Here is a 22,090-nt window from a genome sequence, read left to right as displayed (position 1 = left end):
CCTTTTCTCTCTTCCTCCATATCCCTCCCCCAACCCCCATCCAACTTCTGGCTTCATCACTGCCCCTATCTCCAGCCTTCTTTCCCTTCTGGTGTACTCTTCAAAATCACTCCCTGGGTGATATTTCTAAAATATAATCTAAGTAGCTCATTCACACTTAAAAATGAAAACAAACAGAAAGCAACCTTCATTGCCCGCCCCCACCCCTGCCAAGGAAGGCTTTACAGCACAGAATTCCAAGTTCTTAGCCTGCCCCTGCAAGACCTTCCCCGGGCTGAGTCCAGGCTCCACTGTGCCCACTTCTCTTCAGGCATCATGTATCACCACCAGGGTCCACTTGCTCCTCCCCATTAAGCCTTGCTCTTCCCCAGAAAGAAATGACCCTCTGCCTTTTCTCCAGAGGCTGAACCTCTTGTCCTTCCCCAAACTCCTCCATTACTAATTTGACTATGAAAGTGTCCACTGTTTTCTTTGATAAACCAACAGCTCCAAAAAGGTAAAGATTCATTTATATATAGACTACACCTTGAAAAATTCCACCAAAATAATCATGGAAGAGTTTGGAGAGGCAGTAGTGGCCTCCTCACTGCCCTCCTCTTAACCAACAGGCTGGGGTAACCACCACTCTCCCAACCCTCTCTAAAACACATAAGGATGTTAAGTGAATCTGGACGCAACATGCAGGTCACCATTGTCCAAGGTGACTGGGGTGGTAGATGGTTGATACTGGCATGGCAAAACTTCTAGGTACATGTGGAACTGATGTTGAATAAATGTTCAGAATTATACTCCCTGCCTACCTCCATATGCACACACAGGTATGGCACATGGCAGCCTTGGGCTCACGGAACTGAACTGGTAGAAAAAAATCGAAGCCAAAATGTGAATGAAGTAGTTGTGTCTGCCCACTCACCACACTGAGTGGAGCAGAATGAACCTTCCATCATTTACCTTCTGTCATTACTACCTATATTTTACAAACCTCAGTTCACCAGGTGATTTTGATCATCTGACACTACTATTAAAAGTTTTGCCAGGGCACCTGGGTGGCTCAGTCAGTTGAGTGTCAGACTTTGGTCCAAGTCATGATCTCACAATTCATGGGTTCGAGCCCCGCATCAGGCTCTCCAGCTTGGAGCCTGGAGCCTGCTTCAGATTCTGTATCTCCCTCTCTCTCTGACCCTCCCCCACTAGCACTCTGTCCCTCTCTCACAAAAATAAAAATAAACATTAAAAAATTTAAAAAGTTTTGTCAACATTGTACATCACAGTATTGAGGAAAAAAGCATTCAATTCTGGTAACAAAATACCTAGGTCTGTTTGACACTTAACTCCACCTTTTATTAGCAGTGTGACCTTAGACAAATTGCTCAAACTTCTGGGCCTCAGTTACCTCAGCTGTAGAGTCACTACTCCATGTTGGACCAAAATGACAGTTGCTTTGAGGATCATCTGACATAATAGAGAGGAGCATGCTTTGTCAATATAATTCATTTTTCCCTGACCAGTCTGCCCCATTTAAAAATCTTATCCCACATAGTGATGCAGGTGTCTAGATACTGTTTCCTCTTTTCTGACAGTGTTTGTAATGGAACTACATCAAACTCCTCTTCAGTTTTTCTGTCTTTCAGAGTCTAGGCCTGTGAGATCACTTCCATCCTTCTGGAATAGTTTTTCGAATGTGTAACATGCGATTGTCTCCTGTAATGCTTCTTGGCTATAAATGAACTTCAACTCCTTCTTTCCTCCTTCCTTTACTCAGTTATTTAATTCTTACTGATCAGTTCAATTTATCCACATTTTTCTCTTCATGCAAACACCTTTTAGTCTTAAGGAGGCTTATTGGGTGTAAGAGGGTACAGTGAGCATGGGGATGAGAGAGAGGTCCAGTGAGGGTATATATGGGTCTCTACAATACTTCCACAAATGCTGCCAACTGGAAGGCAGAGAAACAACAAAGGGTTGCTTTGTTCTAAACACAAACATGCCGCTTGGTCATTCTGCCCCTTCCCTAGACCTACTGCCTCCCATCCACACACCAGATCTGGTGCTACAGGAGGACGGGAAAGTCGTGGTTAGTCATATTTTTGCCACAATTTTCTCCTTGCTGCTACTCCCTGCTTTTGACATAAGCTGGAAGACTGCCAGGGCTCAGAGAGAAAAACTCACCAAAATGATCATAAAGCCATTTAGGAAGATATGAGCATGATCAACACACTAAATAATAATTACTCACATTTGTATTCCCTGCCAATCTTCATATACAGGGTATAAATGTAACCTGCTCCAAGTGAATCACCTGGTTCTAAATGCCAGAGAGTCACAGTCCTAGGATTCTGACAAAGTAACCTACACATCTCATGCCACGGGCTTATAACAAAGACAATGCTGTGAATTGAAACCCCAGGAACAAAGCCAGTTGGAATTTTTAAACATTTACTCCAAACTTTTCATTATGGGTTATATTCTTCTCAAATATTTCATCATGACTTTTTCCTCTCTCTCTAGTTTAAATCTCAATCACTAAAAGGAATGATTCGACGGCAATAATGTAGAAACAAAAGGGGAGATTAAATACAAATTAAGCTTTCATTTGTACTGTTTTTCCAGACTGAATTAAAGTGATTGAGCTAACTTTGGTGTAAAGTAAATTTTACAGCTGTTGGAAATGATAGAATGTAAATTGGATTATACTATTTAAATATTTTACAAATAATTGAAATGGCATTCTTATAAGTTATGTTCAAATATTCACATTCAAACACAGTAGATCATGCTGACTGGCTCCAGATATATATCTTTCCTTCTGCTTGATATTTCTTCCATTACCAAAATGAAACTCAAAAAAATTCACAGAGATAGGTCAGAGGGTACCCATTAAGCTCGTGGGAATAAAAAGCCATGATGGTATAATTTAAGCTATTCAAATTAATTCATTCCAACAGATATTTATTGATCACAGAGTGCAGAGCAAGCTAATGGATACAAGGGAGAAGTAAAACCAGTCTTGCCCTGAAAGTGCTTACCATCTCCTACAAGGAAGGAACATAAACCAAATCAAATTATGCTACTTAAAGCAAAATAACACAAATGCATAACATACAGGAAGGCAGGGGGGAGGCTTAACGGGGTGGGTTTGGAAAGACTTTATGAGAAAGGTATTTAAGCTAGGTTTTGAAGGATAGATAGACTTTCCGCTAGATAAACAGTGTAAGAAGCATGTAAGAAAAGCAAAAGAGGCATAAGTAGCCTCAATTCATGGAAATAAGAAAACATGGGACATGTCTGGAGATTAGAGAACTGAACAAATCAAAACGACCTAGGATGCCAAAAAAGTAGTGAGTCATGCACCAACATTCATTGATTATCCATGTTCCCATAAGCTCTGTGGGGAAATATAAAGAAAAATAAAGATCACTTCCCTCAAGGAATTTGCATTTTAGTGGATAAGACTTGTAAATAAATACCAAGTAGAAAGCAAAAAGGACCATACAGCGGTATAGATGCAGTGTTTTATAATTTTAGTGGACGGAAAGGTCAATCAGAAGCAATGAGGAGGAGAAGAACCTTGAAGGATCAACAAATGAGTATAAACACATTCATTCACTCACTCACTAAAAATATACATTTATATTTACTTTCCAACTATCTTGGATATTGAGCAAAATAATGGAAACAAAGATGAATAAGACACAGTCTCTGCCTTAAGGAACTCAGTCTGACTGCGGCAAAGGAAGCTACTATCACAACTGGAGAGCTGAGGATTTCAGAGCACCAACAGTCTTATGTTGTGAAGGCTTGCGAAACCACTGAAGATGTCTGGCGGCAGCTTTTAGAAAAATGATCTTAGTTTGAATCCCTCTCAAAGCAGAACCTGAGATGAGCACATGGATGCAGGGGGTTTATTTGGGAGATGATCCCAGAGGGATCAGGGGAAGAGGAAAATCCAATGCTGGGGTACATTATCAAGGTCACTGCTCTTGGCAACAGGGCATGACCGAGCCTCCTCCAGTATGCCTAAAAATCACATAGCAGCCCTCCCAGAATGGTCTCTGTGAAGGACAAGAGGCTGGGCACTTACTATCAGCTTTAGTTCCCCAGTGATTGAGGGCTGCCCCTGTGGGGGCCACTGGCTTCCTTGCACGTCCAAGCTGAGCTTAGCTTAGGCACAGAAGCTCATGGCTCCAGGGAAGGTGCTTAGGCGAAAAATGGAAAGATTCACATATTAACATGAGGTGAGAGACACAGTCAACAAGAGTCTGAGCTCACGTGGAACTGTGCACTATGGCCGTGACTGAAACCACAGTGGCTTGAGGAGTTGGGATGGGGGCCCCAAAAGTGTCTGCTAGAATCAAGCAGCAGCCTGCATGCAGGGGAGGATAGAAGCGAAAGGGCCAGGAGAAACAGTCATTGTCTAGCCTAGAAAAGAGAAAGATGATAGGGAGCTGAGTAAAGGAGGCGAGACTGGTGAGAAGGGATGGATATTGAAATCATCATCAAGGATTAAGCAACTGATGAACTGTGTGTAGCTAAGGAGATACATCATAGATAACTGAGGCTCTAAATACCCGTGATGGCACCATGGAAAGGAGGTAAGTGAACGAGAGAACAGCTAAGAGAAGACGATGCCTAGGAGGAACACAGAAATACATGACTAGAGTTTTGGAGAGAGTGAACTGGAAATTGTCAGCAGAGAGATAATAGCTATAGTCACAGTTTTTCTAAAAAGACTATACGTAGGAAAGAGGAAAAAAAAACAAAGCTTAGAAACTAAAGAAACCTGTACATTTAATGAATGGAAAGGGAAGACAGACAATGAGACAGAAAAGCAGAGGTCACAGCATCAACATAAACAGAAAACAGAATTTCAGGAATGAGAGACTGGTCAATAGGGTGAAAGAGGATGAAATTATAAAGAGCTAGAGCTGCCCACTGAACATCGTGACTGAGAAGTCACCGGAGGGCTTCAAAGGACACAGTACAGCAGAGAGGCAGGCTAGCTCCAGGACCTGTTTGATAAAAGTTTAAGGAATAAGGGAGAGAGTCAGTTCTTTTCAATGACGGCGGGCGGGGGGTGGGGGGGGGTGTTCTCCACCTGAATCACATGATGTGCTTTCTGTGACTATTTTCTCAATTCTCCCAAAGGCGGTACCTAACTAGCACCCTTCTAAATGCACAGAAGTGACTATCAATGCCTCAGGACAGGGGTCAGCAAGCTTTTACCATGAAGAGCCACATGGTTCTTGCAACTACTCAACTCTGCTACCGTAGCACCAAAGCAGCCATCAACAATACCAAAATGAATGGCACAGCTGTGTGCCAACAAAGTTTTATTTATGGACACTTAAATTTGATTTCATGTATTTTTCATGTGTTAAGAATTATTCTTTTTAAAGTGTTTTCAACCTAAAAAGAAACAATAAAATAAAATGCTTTCCACCTTTAAAAAATGAAAAACCATTCTTGGTCCATGAGCCCTACAAAAACCAATGCTGGGGCCAGATATTGCTTTTAGGTGATAGTGTGCCCCTACCTTAGGACCTTAGAGCTTAGTTATCACCTTAGTTATAACCTGCAGGTGACAGATGCTATTAGATGCTTCAAATAAATGAAGAAGAGAGAAGACAACAGCATGAGAGAGAATTAGGATCAAAAATTTGTTTTTGTGCTTGTTTTTAAGAGTCAAGATGGGGCGCCCAGGTGGCTCAAGTCCATTGAGTGTCCTTCATTTCGGCTCAGGTTATGATCTCACGGTTCGTGGGATCGAGCCACGCTCTGTGGCTCTGTGTTATCAGCACAGAATCCCTTGGATTCTCTCTTTCCCTTTGCCCCCTCCCCATCTCTTTCTCTCTCTCTCTCAACTTAAAAAAAAGAGTAGGGACAATACATGCATCATGACAGGCGAATAGGAAACTATCTCTGGAGAGGGAAAGTTGAAGCTAAATGGAAAATGGGGAAAACTGGCAGATCCCCATCCTAGATGAGGGAGAAGGGCACAGGATGAGGGAGTGAGCTGGGCAAAAGAGAGGCAGACAGCTTCCTCTGAGAGGGAAAGTGAGGCGGGAAAGGCAGGCTGGAACCAGATTACTGAGAACCTAAAATGCCAACCCAAAGAGTTCACACTTCATTAGGTAAGCAATGAGGAGCTACTGAAGGTGTTTAGGTCAAGGAGTACAGCCCAGGAATCAGTAATACACCGGGTCTCCCCACTGCAGACTGAATAAATAAGCCAACACTCTATACATATTTACATAATGGAGGTATGAGCAGAATAGAAGCTGAAAATATGTGATAACAGACTCTCATGCTCAAAAACCTGCTCCACCAATCCATTCTGGGAAGGGAGCATAAGACAAGCTGATATACTTAAAAACAGCCAGTTTGATATATCCATATATAAACATGTTTTTACCCTCAAGAATTTGAATATGGGATATAGCAAGAGCCCATGACCTGGGCTTATAGAAGCTTGGGGTTCAAAGCTGGGGGCGGGGAGTTGGGGGGGGGGGGGAGTATAGTAACCAGGGCTACATTTCACTCCCATTGTCACTATTAGCCATCTGCATGATACTAGAACAGGAAAATGAACGTCTCTGGGCCTCAGCTTCCTCAGGGTCAAATGGGAATTCGAATATTGTTTCACGTACTTCAAAGGTTTATAACAACGATCAAAAACACCTAGTGGACATTAAAATGCTTTAAATATATAACAGCCCACACAGATGGAATACTGTAGCTGGAGAAAAGTTGTGTGATGTCACCTGTCAGAGTCACTTCTCTAGACCGTCCCCTTATCACATATCTGAGTCTTTCTCCCACTGGGCAGTAGTAAATCACTTCAATGAAACTCAAAAAACATCCTGCTTAACTGACCTGCAACTTCCATCTTTTGATGATATCTTCTTTTCTTAACAGATTTTGGAGAACAGGATACCTTTCCAGGGCTGTGGTTCTGGGGGTAGACTCAAGTCATTTACACAGGACAATATTGTGTGGGTTGAAGAGCCAAGGGGGGACCTCCTGGATAACGTGGCACTTCGGGTGGGCCTTGAAGGCTAGTGGGGACTGGATCCACAGAGAGGAGGCAAGGCTTTCTGAGCAGTGGCACGGGTCAGAGGGCACACGACTGTTTCATTTAGGGAGAGCACCTGGAGGCACTGGGAGCAAAAGCCAAAAAGCCACTAGGCGAGGCTCAGAAATACCCAGCCAACATCAGAGTCCAAGTTAACGAGAAATATTATCTTCCTTGTAGAGTTCAAATTCTGATTCTGTTTTTGCAGCTGAAATACAGGACATATAATCCTTTAATATGAACAATAATCATAGTTATTGAAAAGAACCGACAGTGGTGAGGCAGTGAGAATAACACCAAAGGCTTACATTCATATTTATTGTTTATTAAAATCTCTCATTTCTCTTAACTCTTTGGTCTATATGATAGTCATGTCAGGTAAGTAAGGCGAGGATAATTTTGCCTGTTGCATTAAAAGGAAAAAAAGAAAACCAGGGCCTAGAGAGGTTAAGAGACCAACATGAGGTTACACGGCTAGTAACTGATAAGGGAGGACTGGTGTGGGAAACTGGGTTGCCTGCTTCAGAGCCCTGTCATGTTTTTTTTATCCATACCTATTACAGATTTTCCCTGTTATCCAAAAGTATCGCATTCCTATGAACACTTTCATAAACCAAAATGGTACAGCACAATTACTATTAATTTATATGGAAAGATTTCCCAGACCCGAGAAACAACCACTCAGGTTTTCCTGGTACCTTCTGACACTTCTTGCTAATGGATGCACATGATAAATCCAAATAAAGGAGAGATGCTTAGAACACAGCCCAAAGCTAGGGAGGCTGCAGGCTGAGATGCTGAGTATAGTCTGGGGCAAGGAGCTTGGCTGTGCCTCTCTTACTGCAAGAGGTATGGGCTGCCTCCACAGGCTCACGGCAGAACTGCTGAACGATGTTTTCACCTTTTGCCTTTCTTCGTAAAGGTGAAAATCTTCTTTGGATTTCTTTCCATTAGCAGAAACTGATACCAACAAAGGTCTTGTGTAAAAGCGAAGTGGTATATAATGCAAGGTTTGGAAAAGCAGGGGATACGTGGTAATCACTTGGTTCAATATGGCCATGTGTTTAATCTTCAGGTTGGCAATGTCCTCCTGCCAAAAGGAACAGCCACCAACTTTGTGCACTGGCAAAGAGAACGTAGGATGACAGACCAAAATCTTAAGTCAGAGGGGGGCAAACCATGGTCCAGGGCCAACTCCTGCCCACTACCTGTTTTTGTACAGCTTGGTTTTTATATTTTTAAATGCTGGCAGGGGGAGGAGGGGGGGTGAGGGAAGCTAAATAATAATGACATGGGAAATTACATGAGATTCAACTTTCAGGGTCCACAATGACACTGAACAAAGACAAAGCCACTCATTTATGAACAGACTTGTCGGTTTCTGTGCTGAGTAATTACAACAGAGACTGTAAGGTCTGCAAAGCAAAACATATTTACTATGGCTGTATGGATCTTTCCAGAAGTTTGCCGACTGCTGTTCTGTCATAGGTCTGAAGCTACATCAAGGATAAAACAAGGGGGATTGCAGGAGACAATAGAACCAAAAGTTCCAAAGTTCCCAGTTATTACATGTCTCACTTGTGAAAACAGGGTTTTGAGGGGGAAATTCTCAAACTGCTGGTACCTCCCCACTGGGTGTTGTTGGGGTTCATGTGACAGTTTCATGACTAAAGCTGCTTCTGACAGTCCCTTTAATTTCTCTTACCCATCCCCCTCCACGTTCACATGGATAGAGCCTCGTTGCTACTTGCAATGAAGATGCTCTGGTGTCAGCTCTAAAATCAGTATCTCACTTCCTCAGACAAGTGGATATTTATTGACAGGGTGTGGGATGGAGAAAGAAAGGAGAGAGACTGCCTGTCCAGAAGGCAGTAACCTTGGAGGAGATGCAATGTCGCCAGCCCTAAACCATCATTCTCACAGATGTACAGCATATTATTTAAAGGGAAACAAATATCAGCCACTGAATGTCACGGCAAGGACACATCTCCTGCCTCTTAACTAAACTTATCAGAGCTGCAGTTTAATATGGTTCCTTTTTCATCCTCCCCTCAAATTCATCTTCCAGGGCAGCTCTTGACACCACCAGCAAACAGTCAAGACGAAGATTTAGTGACGTTTGCTTCAAACAGATCTAGATTTATTGACATGTGGGGCTGGCTTTCTTTCTCGGGAGCTGCAGTACACAGGATTAATTTTAACTGTTCCCGAATGTTCAGCGCTGCTTTGCAAATACCCAAATGTCTGACTGCTCTCTCGTTTCGTGGGGGAGGTCAGTTTTTACCAGGAGCAGGACTCTCATTGGTGGCCTGAGCTTTCTCTAATCACACTGACCACTGTCTTTTTTTAATAAGAGGGAGGAACCTCAGCAAACTTCCTGCCAGAACCCCTTCCCTGTCCACATCCTTTAAGCTACCTTTGTCTCTCTCTGAAATCTGTAAAGAATCTGCCAAACCAGCAAGCAAACTCAGTTACTACAAAACCTTTGCATCTTGTTGTTTTAAATCTCCCTATTTGCCTACTGACACTTCGGGCCTGAAGCAGGAGGCAGGCTGCTGCAAGCCAGTCCCCTTACAAGCTGGCTGTGTGTTTTCTGAGCCTCGGGCCACAACGTCAAGCTTTGCCCACGTGCCACAAACCCACTCTGTGAGCTCACTTTCTGTGCCACAGTGCTGTGCTGCATGGGGCAGAGGCAGCTAGCTCTGCCAGAGATGCCCACTGGCTGCAGGAAAGCCCGGGGTCTGTCTCCAGACTTTACCTGCTGGCCTTTTCCTGCCCAGGCCACATTTGCACCAGGACACAGCAGAAACACAAGAATGAGTGCCGTGTGGGCGCTTGCAAGCACAGTAAAGAGGGGCAAAAGCTGAAGAGGAGAAGAGAAGAAATAAAATCTCCGTCAATCCTCTAACACGAGACTGAAGAACAAATTTGCCGAGCTCCGTTAAAAGATTAACTGCTAAATGAAAAGGAGCTACTAAATGTAAATTTAAAAGTCCAAAAACACCCAAGAGGCATAACTATAATTATTGCTGAGGGAAGCTCTTTAAGACTAAAAATACATTTCCATTAACAATCAAAATTAGTTTTCATTGCTTTTTTTTTCCTGAGCTTTCAGTGAATAACCTTTGATGGTAGTACATGATAATGATTCATTAGAAAAAGTGGATTTGTATTTCAGAAGTATGCACCAAAAAAAAAAAAATTAGCCAAGAGATTGTTCCCGCATATAAGTCAAGTGGCAGAAGAAGGGAACATTTTTAGAATGAATAATGGCTCTCTATAAAAGCTAATCCAGACAGCAGGTACCCACTTTGACTATCCTTGGCTAACAGAGCTGACAAACACATTTCACCCAAACCTTCAATGACTTAGAAGTGGTAGTGTGGTAGAACATCTTTTCTTCAAGCCCTGGTATGAAGGGATGGGCAAAATACATCATATTGCCTCAAAATTACCACAGCATTAAAACATTGTTAAAGGAGCATCTAAAACGATGTGTAATGAACAGGTAATTCATAATTATACTTTCTACATTTTTATTGAGATCTATTTGCAGAGTGAAATGCATAGACCTCAAATGTACAATTCAATCCGTTTTGACAAAATGTATGCACCTAAGTTTAACTATCTGAATCATGACGTAGGACGTTTCTAATTTCCACATCTCTCCAAATTATCTCAGGCTCTCCAAGAAACAACTACTTCTCTGATTTTATCACCCCAGATTAGTTCTAGAATGTCATGTAAATGAAATCAGAGAGTAAATACTTATTTGTGCGTGACTTATTTTGCTCAGCTTAATATTTTTGAGATTTAATTTTGATTAATTTTTTTTCTTAAAACTTAGCTAACATAACATATCAGAGGCCAAGTGATTGGGGCGATAATTTGACAAGCAAAACCATTTTCAGAAAGAGGTAAAAGGAAAAAAAAACCACCCAGGTTTTCCTAGAAGTGTGTTAAGCCAAGGGACAAACTGGAGATTTTTCTTTAAATGTTGTAAATCATCCTGAAAGGCCCTGGAAATCCTGCGATAATCTCTAATTCACTCACCTATCCCAGGGAGGTGTGATGTAATGGTGAAGTGTACATAACTCATAACGCTAAACCTAATTATGATGAGTGGCCTCGAAGTCTGATTAAAAACCATTAGGTCTAAAAAGCCTCAAAACAAAAATGAATATATAGAAAGGATAAACTGCTCTGCTAGATGGATTATTTTTTGAAACTCTGAAGCAAGATGATAAAAGTAAATTATTTCCAGGAATCACTGCCAAATTGGCAGGTATAAAATGTAAATGCTGAGTTGCTGGTTAGCAGGGCAGCGTGCATGGCCTACATGAAACGGTGGGGACAGATACACAACCTTGTACCCAACAAATAAATAATAAAGAAATGACACAGACAAGACTAATGGTTTTTCTAAGGATATGGCCCAATTGTAGCACAGGACTTGAATAAGGGGTAAAACTCATTGGAACCAAGGTCCCAGGGGGCCTGCGTTCCTCTAGGACCCCAGCTCTCAGCAGGAGGTGGGACTCCCACCCAGAGCATCAGGAGGTCAGAAGTGAGTCTTCACCATGTCCCCCATGTTCAGAAAGCACATCCTGCTTCTGTCAGAGCCTTTTCACATCTGTTACAGCATCTCATCTCCGTAAACCTTTGTGAGGTTGCATTACCAGTACTCCCCCCTAAAGTATACATTAGCACTCCAGAGTATCTGAAGTTATGTGACTAACATCACTTCATCAGATTCTCAATATAACTCTATAAAGCAGGTAGGGACTTTGCCCCTCTTCATAAATTAAGTCTTTTGCCCACATAATAAGGTTAGTCAGTGGCATACTTGGGGCTATAGAATGTCTTTGACTTTAATCCAGAGACCACATCAGTATAATATCATCATGCTCTCGACAAGTATATAAACCCAAATGACAGATGAGAAGGGTGAGGCAAAGTGGCAAAGCAAAAAGAATCCTTCAACACTAGCTTACAGCAGAGGTGAAAACACCTTTTAAGATAACATATGGGAAAAAATAGACTTTTCAGCACCAACTTTTAGACCTCGAGGCATCCTTCTCTTTCCTGACTAGGGCACACCTTCTAAGTGTCCTTGCCCTGCTAGACCAAAATGGAAGTCAGAGCTCCCACCTGAGAGTCACCTGGCCTTCCCAATATACTACCCCACCACCTACTCATTGGAGTTCCAGTGACTAGCATTAAATAAGCAAATTCTCTATCTAAAGCTCATTCTAAGCGTTTTGCCAATGTTAGTCTTTTAATTCTCACAACAATCTTAGAGCAAAGTACTAATATCATTCTCATTTTACAGGTGACAAAATGGAAGCACAGAGAGGTAAATACTTCGAACGAGGCCACATAGTAGTAAGAAGCACAGCTGAGATCTGAACCACAGCAGTCTGGCTCCAAAAGCCACACTCTTCACCAAAGAACTGTAAGGAAAATACCAGTCCATGCAACAGTGGATCATTCCCAACTTCTCCACTCCAAAGGGTATGGGTGACAAGAATGCTGCTAAAATATAGATACAGTATATATTTTTTATTTCTGAGAGTGGGCTTATATTTATATGTGCAAACAGATTAAATAAATCATGATTACAACAGTAAACATGTAAATTCTGATCAATAACTACTTGCCTTCCCCTCCCCCCAACGCTAACAGCTGCAATAAAGCTTTAACTGTAAAGCGATGCACAACCAGCCATAAAAGTATGTAAAATAAATGAGGATAACATAATGAGGGAATCCAACATTCATCTCATAAATATAACATAACGACCACAACTAAAATGTCAGAGAATCTAATAAATCAATATGGTAGGACAGAGCTATCTTTATGTTCAGAATACATAAAAAATATATTTACATGCAGGGTGTTTTCCTTTTTTTTTTTTTTTTTTATAAGCCAGGACCAAACAAAAAGAATTATAAGAAATTTAACTCTTCGTTTACCTAGATGTTCTGGTTTGACAATATTTTCAACACTCCATTGGGTTGTCCCACATGGGTGCATGGTAAGAAATGGGCCCTACTGTAAATTTGGACAGAAGGTCTTAGATACCACACTCATGTGCAAATGGCACTGGAAGGGAAGCAGGGAGGAAAACATCCTGAGGGTACTTTGAAAGGATCAATTACAGGCCCTGGTTTATAATACTTCTGATCATGGTGATTTCTGGAACTTCCAGCTCATTTTATTAGCACCAACAAACCCTGGGAGGTTTAGTTATTTCCCTGTTAATGCACTAGCGATTGATGTGGATAAATCCCATAAATACTAATGAGGGTGACACAAGTAAATCTCCTCTGAATTAATGAGAAGAGAGTCTCCTGTACTGACCAACATGCCGCCTAATGACTTGAAATGATGGATTTATAAATTCTTCCAGGTTCCCCCGTGGACTCAAGCTGCAGAAATAAATATCCTTACCTAGCCACCTCCTCCCATGGGCCCTGATCTAGGAAACCTGATGGGAAGGGAAAAGGCCTCACTGGGAAAGGGACAATTCCTTCTTCCACCATCTTTTCTGTATAGAACTGGACAGACCCCAAATGCAACATCTCACCTCAAGGGAGGAGGAAATCAAGGAGGTAAATAAGAGTTAAGTGTCTTCTGATAAAATAGGCTGAACCAAAGTCTAAAAACGCCAACTCCTCAGATAAGAAAAACCAGTTAACGCTCATCCATTAAACCAAGTTTAGTGTAGGTGCATGTGTTTCAACACTGCGTTTCACTTATCTATTGCTATACAACAAACATACTAGATTTAAGCAAGTTAATTTGCCTGTAACTCTGTGGGTTAATAAGGGCTCCCCCGGGGTAGTTCTACTGATCTCACTTTAAGTCCTTCATGCGTTCACTGTCAGATGGTGGCAGCAGACGGAATGTCCAAGATGACTTCATTCGCATGTCAGGAATGTGGGCCAATGACTGGGGGCTATGACATCTCTCTCTCTCTCTCTCTCTCTCTCTCTACATGTCTAGCTTGAGCTTCTTTACCTGGCAGGTGGATTCTGTGAGCAAGCATTCCAAGGAGACCAGCCCAACCACTTCATAAGTTTCTGCTTACATTGGCCAAGTTCAGAGCCAGTGTGGATGGGAACTACACAGAGGTGTGAATACTGGGAGGTGTAGTTTATTTGGGGTCACCAAAGTAATAGTTCAACACAACTAGCATTATTTCCCCCCAGAGGGGAAAAATACTGGTGCCATTATAATGACAAGCCCTATTATTGTTTTTTTTATTCATTTTCTAGTCTTCCACTTTAATATTCAATGACCTAGTATTCCAATTATTGCATAAATCCTGGTGGTTTGGATTCCATATGAAAGCTGGGCAAAGCATGGCAAGAAAGAGAGAGGCACTCCACAATTTATAGACAAATAAAGATCAAACTCCAATTTTTTAAAACTAAAACTTCACATGGCCACTGGTAACACAAGGGAACATGCCACAAGCCCCACTCTGGTCCTTGATTCCTTAGCACAAGAACTCCATATAGCACTCATTCTGCCTGTTATTCACACTTAAAAGACTGTCTGAACCCTCTTAAAAGACCAACACTATACCTTTTTTCACTCAAGTGGGTAAAGACTTAAGGGCCCCCATAAATCTTGCTCCAACAATTCTCCCCTGAGGATATCCTATTAATATGACCCTCTTTCACTGCAATAACCCCATGGGCTTGGTTAATATTTGCCAATTCCAGTCCACCTGTTGGGATTCATCAGCAATAAATAATTTGTGTGGCATTTTCAATTGTATCAAAGCACATCCCATGTGATGCTCGGAACAGCTCTCTGAGGTAGGTGAGACAAAGATTTATTATCTTCATTGGACCAAAATGAAAACAAAGCCTGTACCCATTAGTATGTAGTGCTAGTTTTTGTAGTGTTGTGTAGTTAGCAAATGTTCCCTTGTACATTATTTGTATCAAGATTCCATAAAATCATCCTGAGAGGTAGACAATAATATCCTTACTAACTGAGGAGATAGAGAAGTTAAACACTTTACCTTAAATCCCCACAGTGAGTAAGTGTCAGGGCACAAGTCATCCACTCAGTCCAACTTCTTCCCCAGCCTGTAAGAGGAAGGGTGAGTGATCTATGGCCAAAGAGTATGTGGGAAAATTAAAATTAGAACTTGTATGACCTGATGGGCATCCCTCTGCCAAAACTCACACTGATTCTTACACCTCAGTTAAAATCTGTGAGAACTCTCCCAATATTAGTGATAAGATGGGCCACACAACAGTGAGGTTTTTTTAATGTTTATTTACATATTTATTTTGAGACAGAGAAAGCATGCACACATAAACAGGGGAGGAACAGAGAGAGAGAGAGAGAGAGAGAGAGAGAATATATGAGAATCCTAAGCAGGCCCCATGCTAACAGCACAGCACTCCAATTCACAAACTGTGAGATCATGATATAAACCAAAATCAAGAATCAGACACTTAACTTACTGAGCCACTCAAGTACCCCACAGTGACCTTTGAAAGAATATTTAAGAATACCATAACGATCTAGCTTTCCAAGAACACGGGAACCTAACATAGTCTGCAGGCTTTAGAGAACACATTATGGTTGACAACGAGGTTTCACAAGGTGACCTCTCAGGCTTGCAAGGTTATTCAAACACTGCTTAGGTTATATACTATTTGTTTTAACATTTCCAATAGCAAGGTAGATAGACAAATAGATCACTGAATAGAATAGACAGTCCAATTAGAAATTTTGTATGTGATAAAAATAGTGGTTCAAAATGGTTAGCAAATGGCCTAAAAAGCAAATGGATTGGGGATATATATCCGTAATTTTTTATCTCAACATGAAAGCATTCACACACAAAGAAGTCCAGTGGATCAAGACCTAAAAAGCAAAATTAAAACAGAGTTTTAGAAGAAACACAGGAGAAAATGTTTATAGCCTAAGGATGAGACTCCTGGTCAGACCCAAGACACATATAGCATATAAAGAAAAGAGTTGTTAATTTGACGTCGTAATTAAAAACCTGTATGTAATTTTAAAAAGCACCATAAATTTGAAAGACAATAGAATGGAAGAAAATATTTGCAATATATGAGAGACTGAGGCCAAGAATGCCTGAATATATAAAGACTTACTAGAAATCATTAAGTAAAAGTCACACAAGGCAATAGAAAAAAATGGGCAAATGATACACAGGCAATTCAAAATAGAAAAAAACATAATAAATACATGAAATGATTCTTGAACTTGGCAGGAAAGTGAAACATTTTAAGTGGCAGGAGAATATGCCAATAGATTGCAATAATTTTCAAAGTGTGCTAATACCAAATGCTGGCAGGAGAATGGATCAAATGATATTCTTTCCACACATCACTGGTAAGAACGAATATTGATAAAATCATTGTGGAGAACAATTTTACAGCATGCATTACAATTTAAAATATGCATACACCATGAATTAAGCAAGTTCACATCTTAAAATATACCTAAGAGAAACACTTGCACATGGACACAAAGCCCATAACAAAGACATTTACTGATGTGACAAGGAGGAATTACTAACAACCAACATGTCTATCAAAAAATTAATGGCCAAATAAACTGGGCATATCCATACTATGGAATATTGCACTCAAATTGAAAAGCCCAAGTATTGTATGTCTATAGGTACTGACATGGAAAGTTATCAGAGACATACCACTGAGTGAAAACAGCAAGCAGCTGAACTTACACAGTACCATAAATTCTTTAGTATTTGTATATATAAATCTATGTGTATGAGTGTTTAAGTTCATAGAAAGAAGATAAGCAAACATAGCCAACTTCTAATATGGTTGGCTCTAAAAAAGAGCGGAGGTGAGGGTGAGGGGCAGCTAAAGTGGACACAGCCTGAGCAGTTAGGAGTATGGAGAGTAGTGTACTTGTGTAATTAAAATTTCATTTTCAATAAATAAAAAGACATGGCAGAACAACCTTCCCCCAGAAAATTCTCCAAAGTGCTCACAGTCTCTTCTGAAATTTATAAAAAAGAAAGGAAAAGAAGGGAGAAGGGAGAGGAGAGGGGAGAAGAGGAGAGGGGAGAAGAGGAGAGGGGAGAGGAGAGGGGAGAGGAGAGAGGAGAAGGGAGAAGAGGAGAGGGGGAGGGGAAGGAGGAAGGGGAAAGAGGAGAGGAGAGGAAAAGAAAAAAGAAAAGAAAAGAAAAGAGAAAAGAAAAGAAAAGAAAAGAAAAGAAAAGAGAAAAGAAAAGGGAGGTTATAATGGGGGGAGGTGAGAAGCAAAACACTATTCTAGTTTGGGTAGAGAGGCTTATGCGTTGTCAGCACTGTGGCATTAGAAGGAAGGTTTCCACAGGTATCAAAAGAATATATGGACCGGCATTGGTATGTTTCATCTTCTCTTATGAAGAGCTCCTGAAAGGCATGAGCTTTTTTCACCTGGCCCAGTGTGAGCTACACACTGCCATTTACTGAAGTAAGGCAAGGTCCACATTTGATGCCTGCCTCTGTGGAGTGGACAGAGGGGCTAGGGTACTGTTAGTGGGTAGTCACAGGGGCCTCAGACTGTGTGTCCCTCACCACCCTCCCTCCAAAAGAAAGGAGTCGCACAGAGCCAGTCACAGCAGACAGCCAGGCCTGGCCACGGGCACTCAATAACCTTCTTCTACAGACTTTGAGCCATAGAGACTGGGAATCCTGAGAAAAATAAACCTCTTTTTGCTCTAATTAAAAACGTGAAAGGGAATAATAATCTCCATAAAGCCACACAGATTGCTTTTAAAAAATGCCAATTCCTCTTGGGCCAGCTAAACAGAGTTGTGTGTGCCCTCCTGCAACTTCACAGAGAAAGAACAAGGTATGAGTGAGTATTGCTTTAAAGACTTGTGAATCTTACGATGTGGAATGGTATCGCTTTGTATGGTCATTTTACCCCTGGGCTAGTGTTCAGGTTGTGTGGTTACCTTAGCTCCATATAAACAAGAAAAATATGATTTCTCACATGTGCTCAGCACTCTGCAGCACTCCTTTACATTTATGACCCAATTTAATTCTTCCTCCAATCTTTTTATTCCCATTTCACAGATAAAGAGACAGAGGCTTCAAGAACAAAGCATTATTTTCACCATCATATTAACATTTGAAAGGCAAAGCCATTTATTGCATCTCCTGTCAGCATCCTGCTCCTTTTGCTAGATGCTAAATCAATCCTTTGTTTGACTGAAGAGCAAATTCAGCTTCTCTCTCGTATGTGACTATCTTTTTGCCTCTCTTTTTATGGGGCATTCCAAGAGCCTTTGGGGAGAAGATCTTTCCTCGCATTTTTTTCCACACTAAAGTGGCAGGGGGAATATTTTCTTTCTCTTTGTTACACCGGGCTGATGCTGACTTAACTGTTTGCATCAATGTCAAAGACGGGTTCAGAAACATGGCAAAGCCTCTGCCCCTTCACCAGGTTTCTTGGCTTGTAACTGTTTAGCCTCTACCTATCTACCCAGAAATTAGCTAGGTTCATTACATATTTTATTTCATCTTCAGCACATATCTGTGAGGGATGCACAATGACCCTCATTTTATAGATATAGAAACATAGGCTCAGTGAAGTTAACTTGCCCAAGGTCATATGCTAGGGAATAACTTCAAAGTCTGCATATTTCCAAAGCCTTGGCTATATCTCAATATGTCACCGTCTCTGTGGCACTGGGGCAACAAACATAAACATTCCTCTCAAGTATTACATAGAGGGTGATCATCTAAATCTGGATAGTTCTGAGAGTGAAAGGCGGGGGTAAAGAGTGCAATTAATAATTATACCAGGAAAAACAGGCATAAATTGAGACTATCCAAGGGAAATCAGGACATCAGGACATATGGTCACCCTGATTATGCACCACACAAGGGAACATCACCCAAGAAAAAAACGAATGTTTTAAAACCCATAAACCGTGAGTGATAAATGTTTCATTCCAGGAGGACACAGTTGTGCAGATGGTCAGGACCTAGCTTAACCTCTACAAACCTCAGAAACAGAAGGAAATCTAACAAATACTAGAGCACCTAACTCAGAGGGGCTCCTCTCCCACCCTTACTGCATTTCCAACAACCAACAAATCTTTATTGCTTGCCTGCATCATATAACAATAATACTAAAAGTGAAGCCAGGCAAAAACAGGACCAACAAAAACATACATGACATCCACTGTAGGGGAGGAGTCACCACAGAGGTCTTGCTTTGTCCTGGAGCACATAACACTGGCCAGGGCTTCATAGATTTCCAGAAGCAGTTCAGGGAAACCAAAAGCTGTTTTCTTCCCTGACCCCTCTCTTCCATAGCAAGCAGAATCATACGATTACGGGTAGGAAGATGCCACAACCTAACGAGGTCACTTGCTGGGATTAGGCAATGCTGGAGGTGTCCAGGGGATTAGTACATCTTCTCATCCCTACAGTATGGAATAGTCCATAGAATCCCTGTGAAATTACAGACTTGGTTGCTTTCAAGGACACAACCCAGAAAATCTATATATTCAGTATTCAATATCCTAGGGAATAATTGCTCCTTCCTGTTTTATAACATAATGTTCAACTCTGTATTGTTTAGTTCTCAAACTGGGTTATTTAGATTCATAAATCATCTAGCAGCAACTAACCCCAACATCAGAACCCACTCACACATGAAAATTTACAGCATTACACTTATTTTTTTTTAATGTTTATTTATCTTTGAGAGAGAGAGAGAGACAGAGCACAAGCAGGGGAGGGGCAGAGAGAGGGAGACACAGAATGTAAAGCAGGCTCCAGGCTCTGAGCTGTCAGCACAGATCCCAATGCAGGGCTCAAACCCATAAACTGCCAGATCATGACCTGAGCCCAAGTCAGGTGCTCAACCGACTGAGCTAACCAGGCACCTTGCACAGCACTCATTTTAATACTAGGGATTTTTTTTTTTTAGCTATATGGGCACATGTATGCACACACACATGCACGTGTGCACACTCACACACACGCACACTTTGTGTGGATGGTTCAGAACAGGGAAGGACACCCAAATTATCACCATACAAAGAAGAGGATGTGCTTCCTACAATCCAGGAGATAATTTTCATCTTCCTAGGCTAGTCTTTACATTTATTATACAGGCTACCAGGGGAATCTGGCTGGGCTGCAGCAAATGTTACGAAATTTTTAAAAAGGAAAAAAGAGTCCTTTTAAAACTTTTCCCCACTCTATCCCCATCTGTGGAGTCCATACTAAACTTCCAGTCCCTGTATACCTGACTAGTACCCAGAGGTCCCAAGAACTACCCCCCACTGCTGTCTGTCCTCACTCCCATAAAATTGCCATCTGTCTCTCCACAGAGGCCAACAAAAATCATACACACTCAATGGAAAGCAGAGAATTTCCTTGTGAGCTCTGTCCAGATTTGCTAACGACTCAGGGTCACATGTCAAAGCTGGACCAAATTTCTGCAACTACCTCCAGGAGAGTATTTTTATTTTTTTTAAATCAGTAGTCTCAACTTCAGAACCTCAGATATGACAGGGAGCAGTCCAAAATAAAACTAATTTACAACATTTCCTACCATGCAATTAACCTCTTTTCCACAGAATGTTGCTTTTTTAAATGTCTGTTGCAAAACAGGCTCCTAAATGAATGTAATTTCCCACCCACCTTTTAGCAAAAATTATGTGTCATTTCGCAACTAATATATGCAGATTACAACAACTCTTGAAAATGAGTTTGAGAAGAAGTTTTCCATCTCTGTTTTCTCCCCAGTTTTTAAAATCTTGGTTTTCAGTGAAATCAAGTGAAGTTTGGCTTCTCAGGCCTGGATGGAAGTGGAGTTGAGACCAGAGGATGAAAATGGCCTGGGGCCTACAACCAGCTTTCTGGATCCCACGAAAGAAAACCACTCCAACAATGCCTGGTCCTGATGGGTGTCTGAGCCATAAAATAAGGACCTTGGGGATATCTTTTCTAAGGAAAGGGGTGGATCCTTGCCCTCTCCATTTTGGCCCTTCCTAAGGCCACATTCATGGATCTCAATGGAAGGGGACCTTCTTTGCTTCCCAAAGCCATGCTACAAAGGTGGATTACTTAAGAAACAATTAGGTGCATACACAAAGCAATTTGCAGGCAGCCGCACTCCTTCAGCTTTCTAAGTGAAGGGCCTTTCAAGGCTGATTTATAACACTGTCGTCTTCAGAAGGCAAAATAATTAATAGGAGCATGGACTTCTAATTTCAGTGACTTCCAGAGAAAGTGGATTTCATTTGATTTATGACGGCCGGTGACTTTGCATTTTATCAGTTCATTCACTCATTATTTATGCTGATGGCCAATTTCAATGGGTCGCTATCATCTAACTCGCTACTAATCAAAGAGAATTAGGGTTCACTGCATTATTTAGAAGTCGCTAATTTATCTTCAGAACAAGTAGTGAGAAGTTTGGGGCCTTCCACAAGAAAAAACTGAACAGCTGGCTGAAGCCAGAAAATTTGGTCAGCATTATAAATGAGTTTTATCAGGGGTATTGCAAGTTGATGAGTTTCGAGTCAGAAGGAGAGAAAGAAGAAAGAAAAAAAAAGCCAGGAAGAAAGACCAAAACAGAATAATGCTTAGAAAAAGTGAAAATACACTCTGAGTTACCACTGTGATCTGACCAGCCACACAATCACAAAGGGCTGCCCTCATCCTATAATCCTGGGATTTGGGCATCTGTATAATCTTAGTATTCAAATATCCCAGCATCCTTCAGTGAAGTTCAATAAGCAAGTATGTTTGCACTGAAATAAGCAGAGTTGCCTTGTTTCTCATTTTAGAGTCATTTTAATATGTTCTAGACACAAGATAATGGATCACATTTAAACACAAGAAAATTAAGTCCCATCAGCAAGTAATAACACCCAATCATATTCAATCATGTTGAACAACCACCTCTTCCAAAATTATCCTCTTCTAGGTGAGGTTAAGAAAACAGCAATTAAAAAAAAGAGGTTGTTATCTTACT

At 41.2% G+C, this 22,090-nt stretch overlaps 1 protein-coding gene across 2 annotated transcripts in view; it reads right to left on the bottom strand.

Annotated features, from left to right (window-relative positions):
• Positions 1–22,090, bottom strand: part of LRMDA (leucine rich melanocyte differentiation associated) — a 1,031,273-nt gene that overhangs the window by 613,439 nt on the left and 395,744 nt on the right. Inside the window, exon 2 of one of the 2 annotated variants that reach the window (XM_047824812.1) lies at positions 15,111–15,177. The exons of the other annotated variant lie outside the window; for it this stretch is intronic. Within the exon in view, the coding sequence (XP_047680768.1) occupies positions 15,111–15,151 (41 nt within the window). The 5' untranslated portion in view covers positions 15,152–15,177. The remainder of the gene's footprint in view (positions 1–15,110; positions 15,178–22,090) is intronic. 2 annotated transcript variants of the gene reach the window in all.

Source organism: Prionailurus viverrinus, chromosome D2 (genome assembly GCF_022837055.1).
Source record: "Prionailurus viverrinus isolate Anna chromosome D2, UM_Priviv_1.0, whole genome shotgun sequence".
NCBI lineage: Eukaryota > Metazoa > Chordata > Mammalia > Carnivora > Felidae > Prionailurus > Prionailurus viverrinus.
The sequence above is the reverse complement of the archived record's forward strand: the minus strand, read 5'-3'. Positions and strand labels throughout refer to the sequence as shown.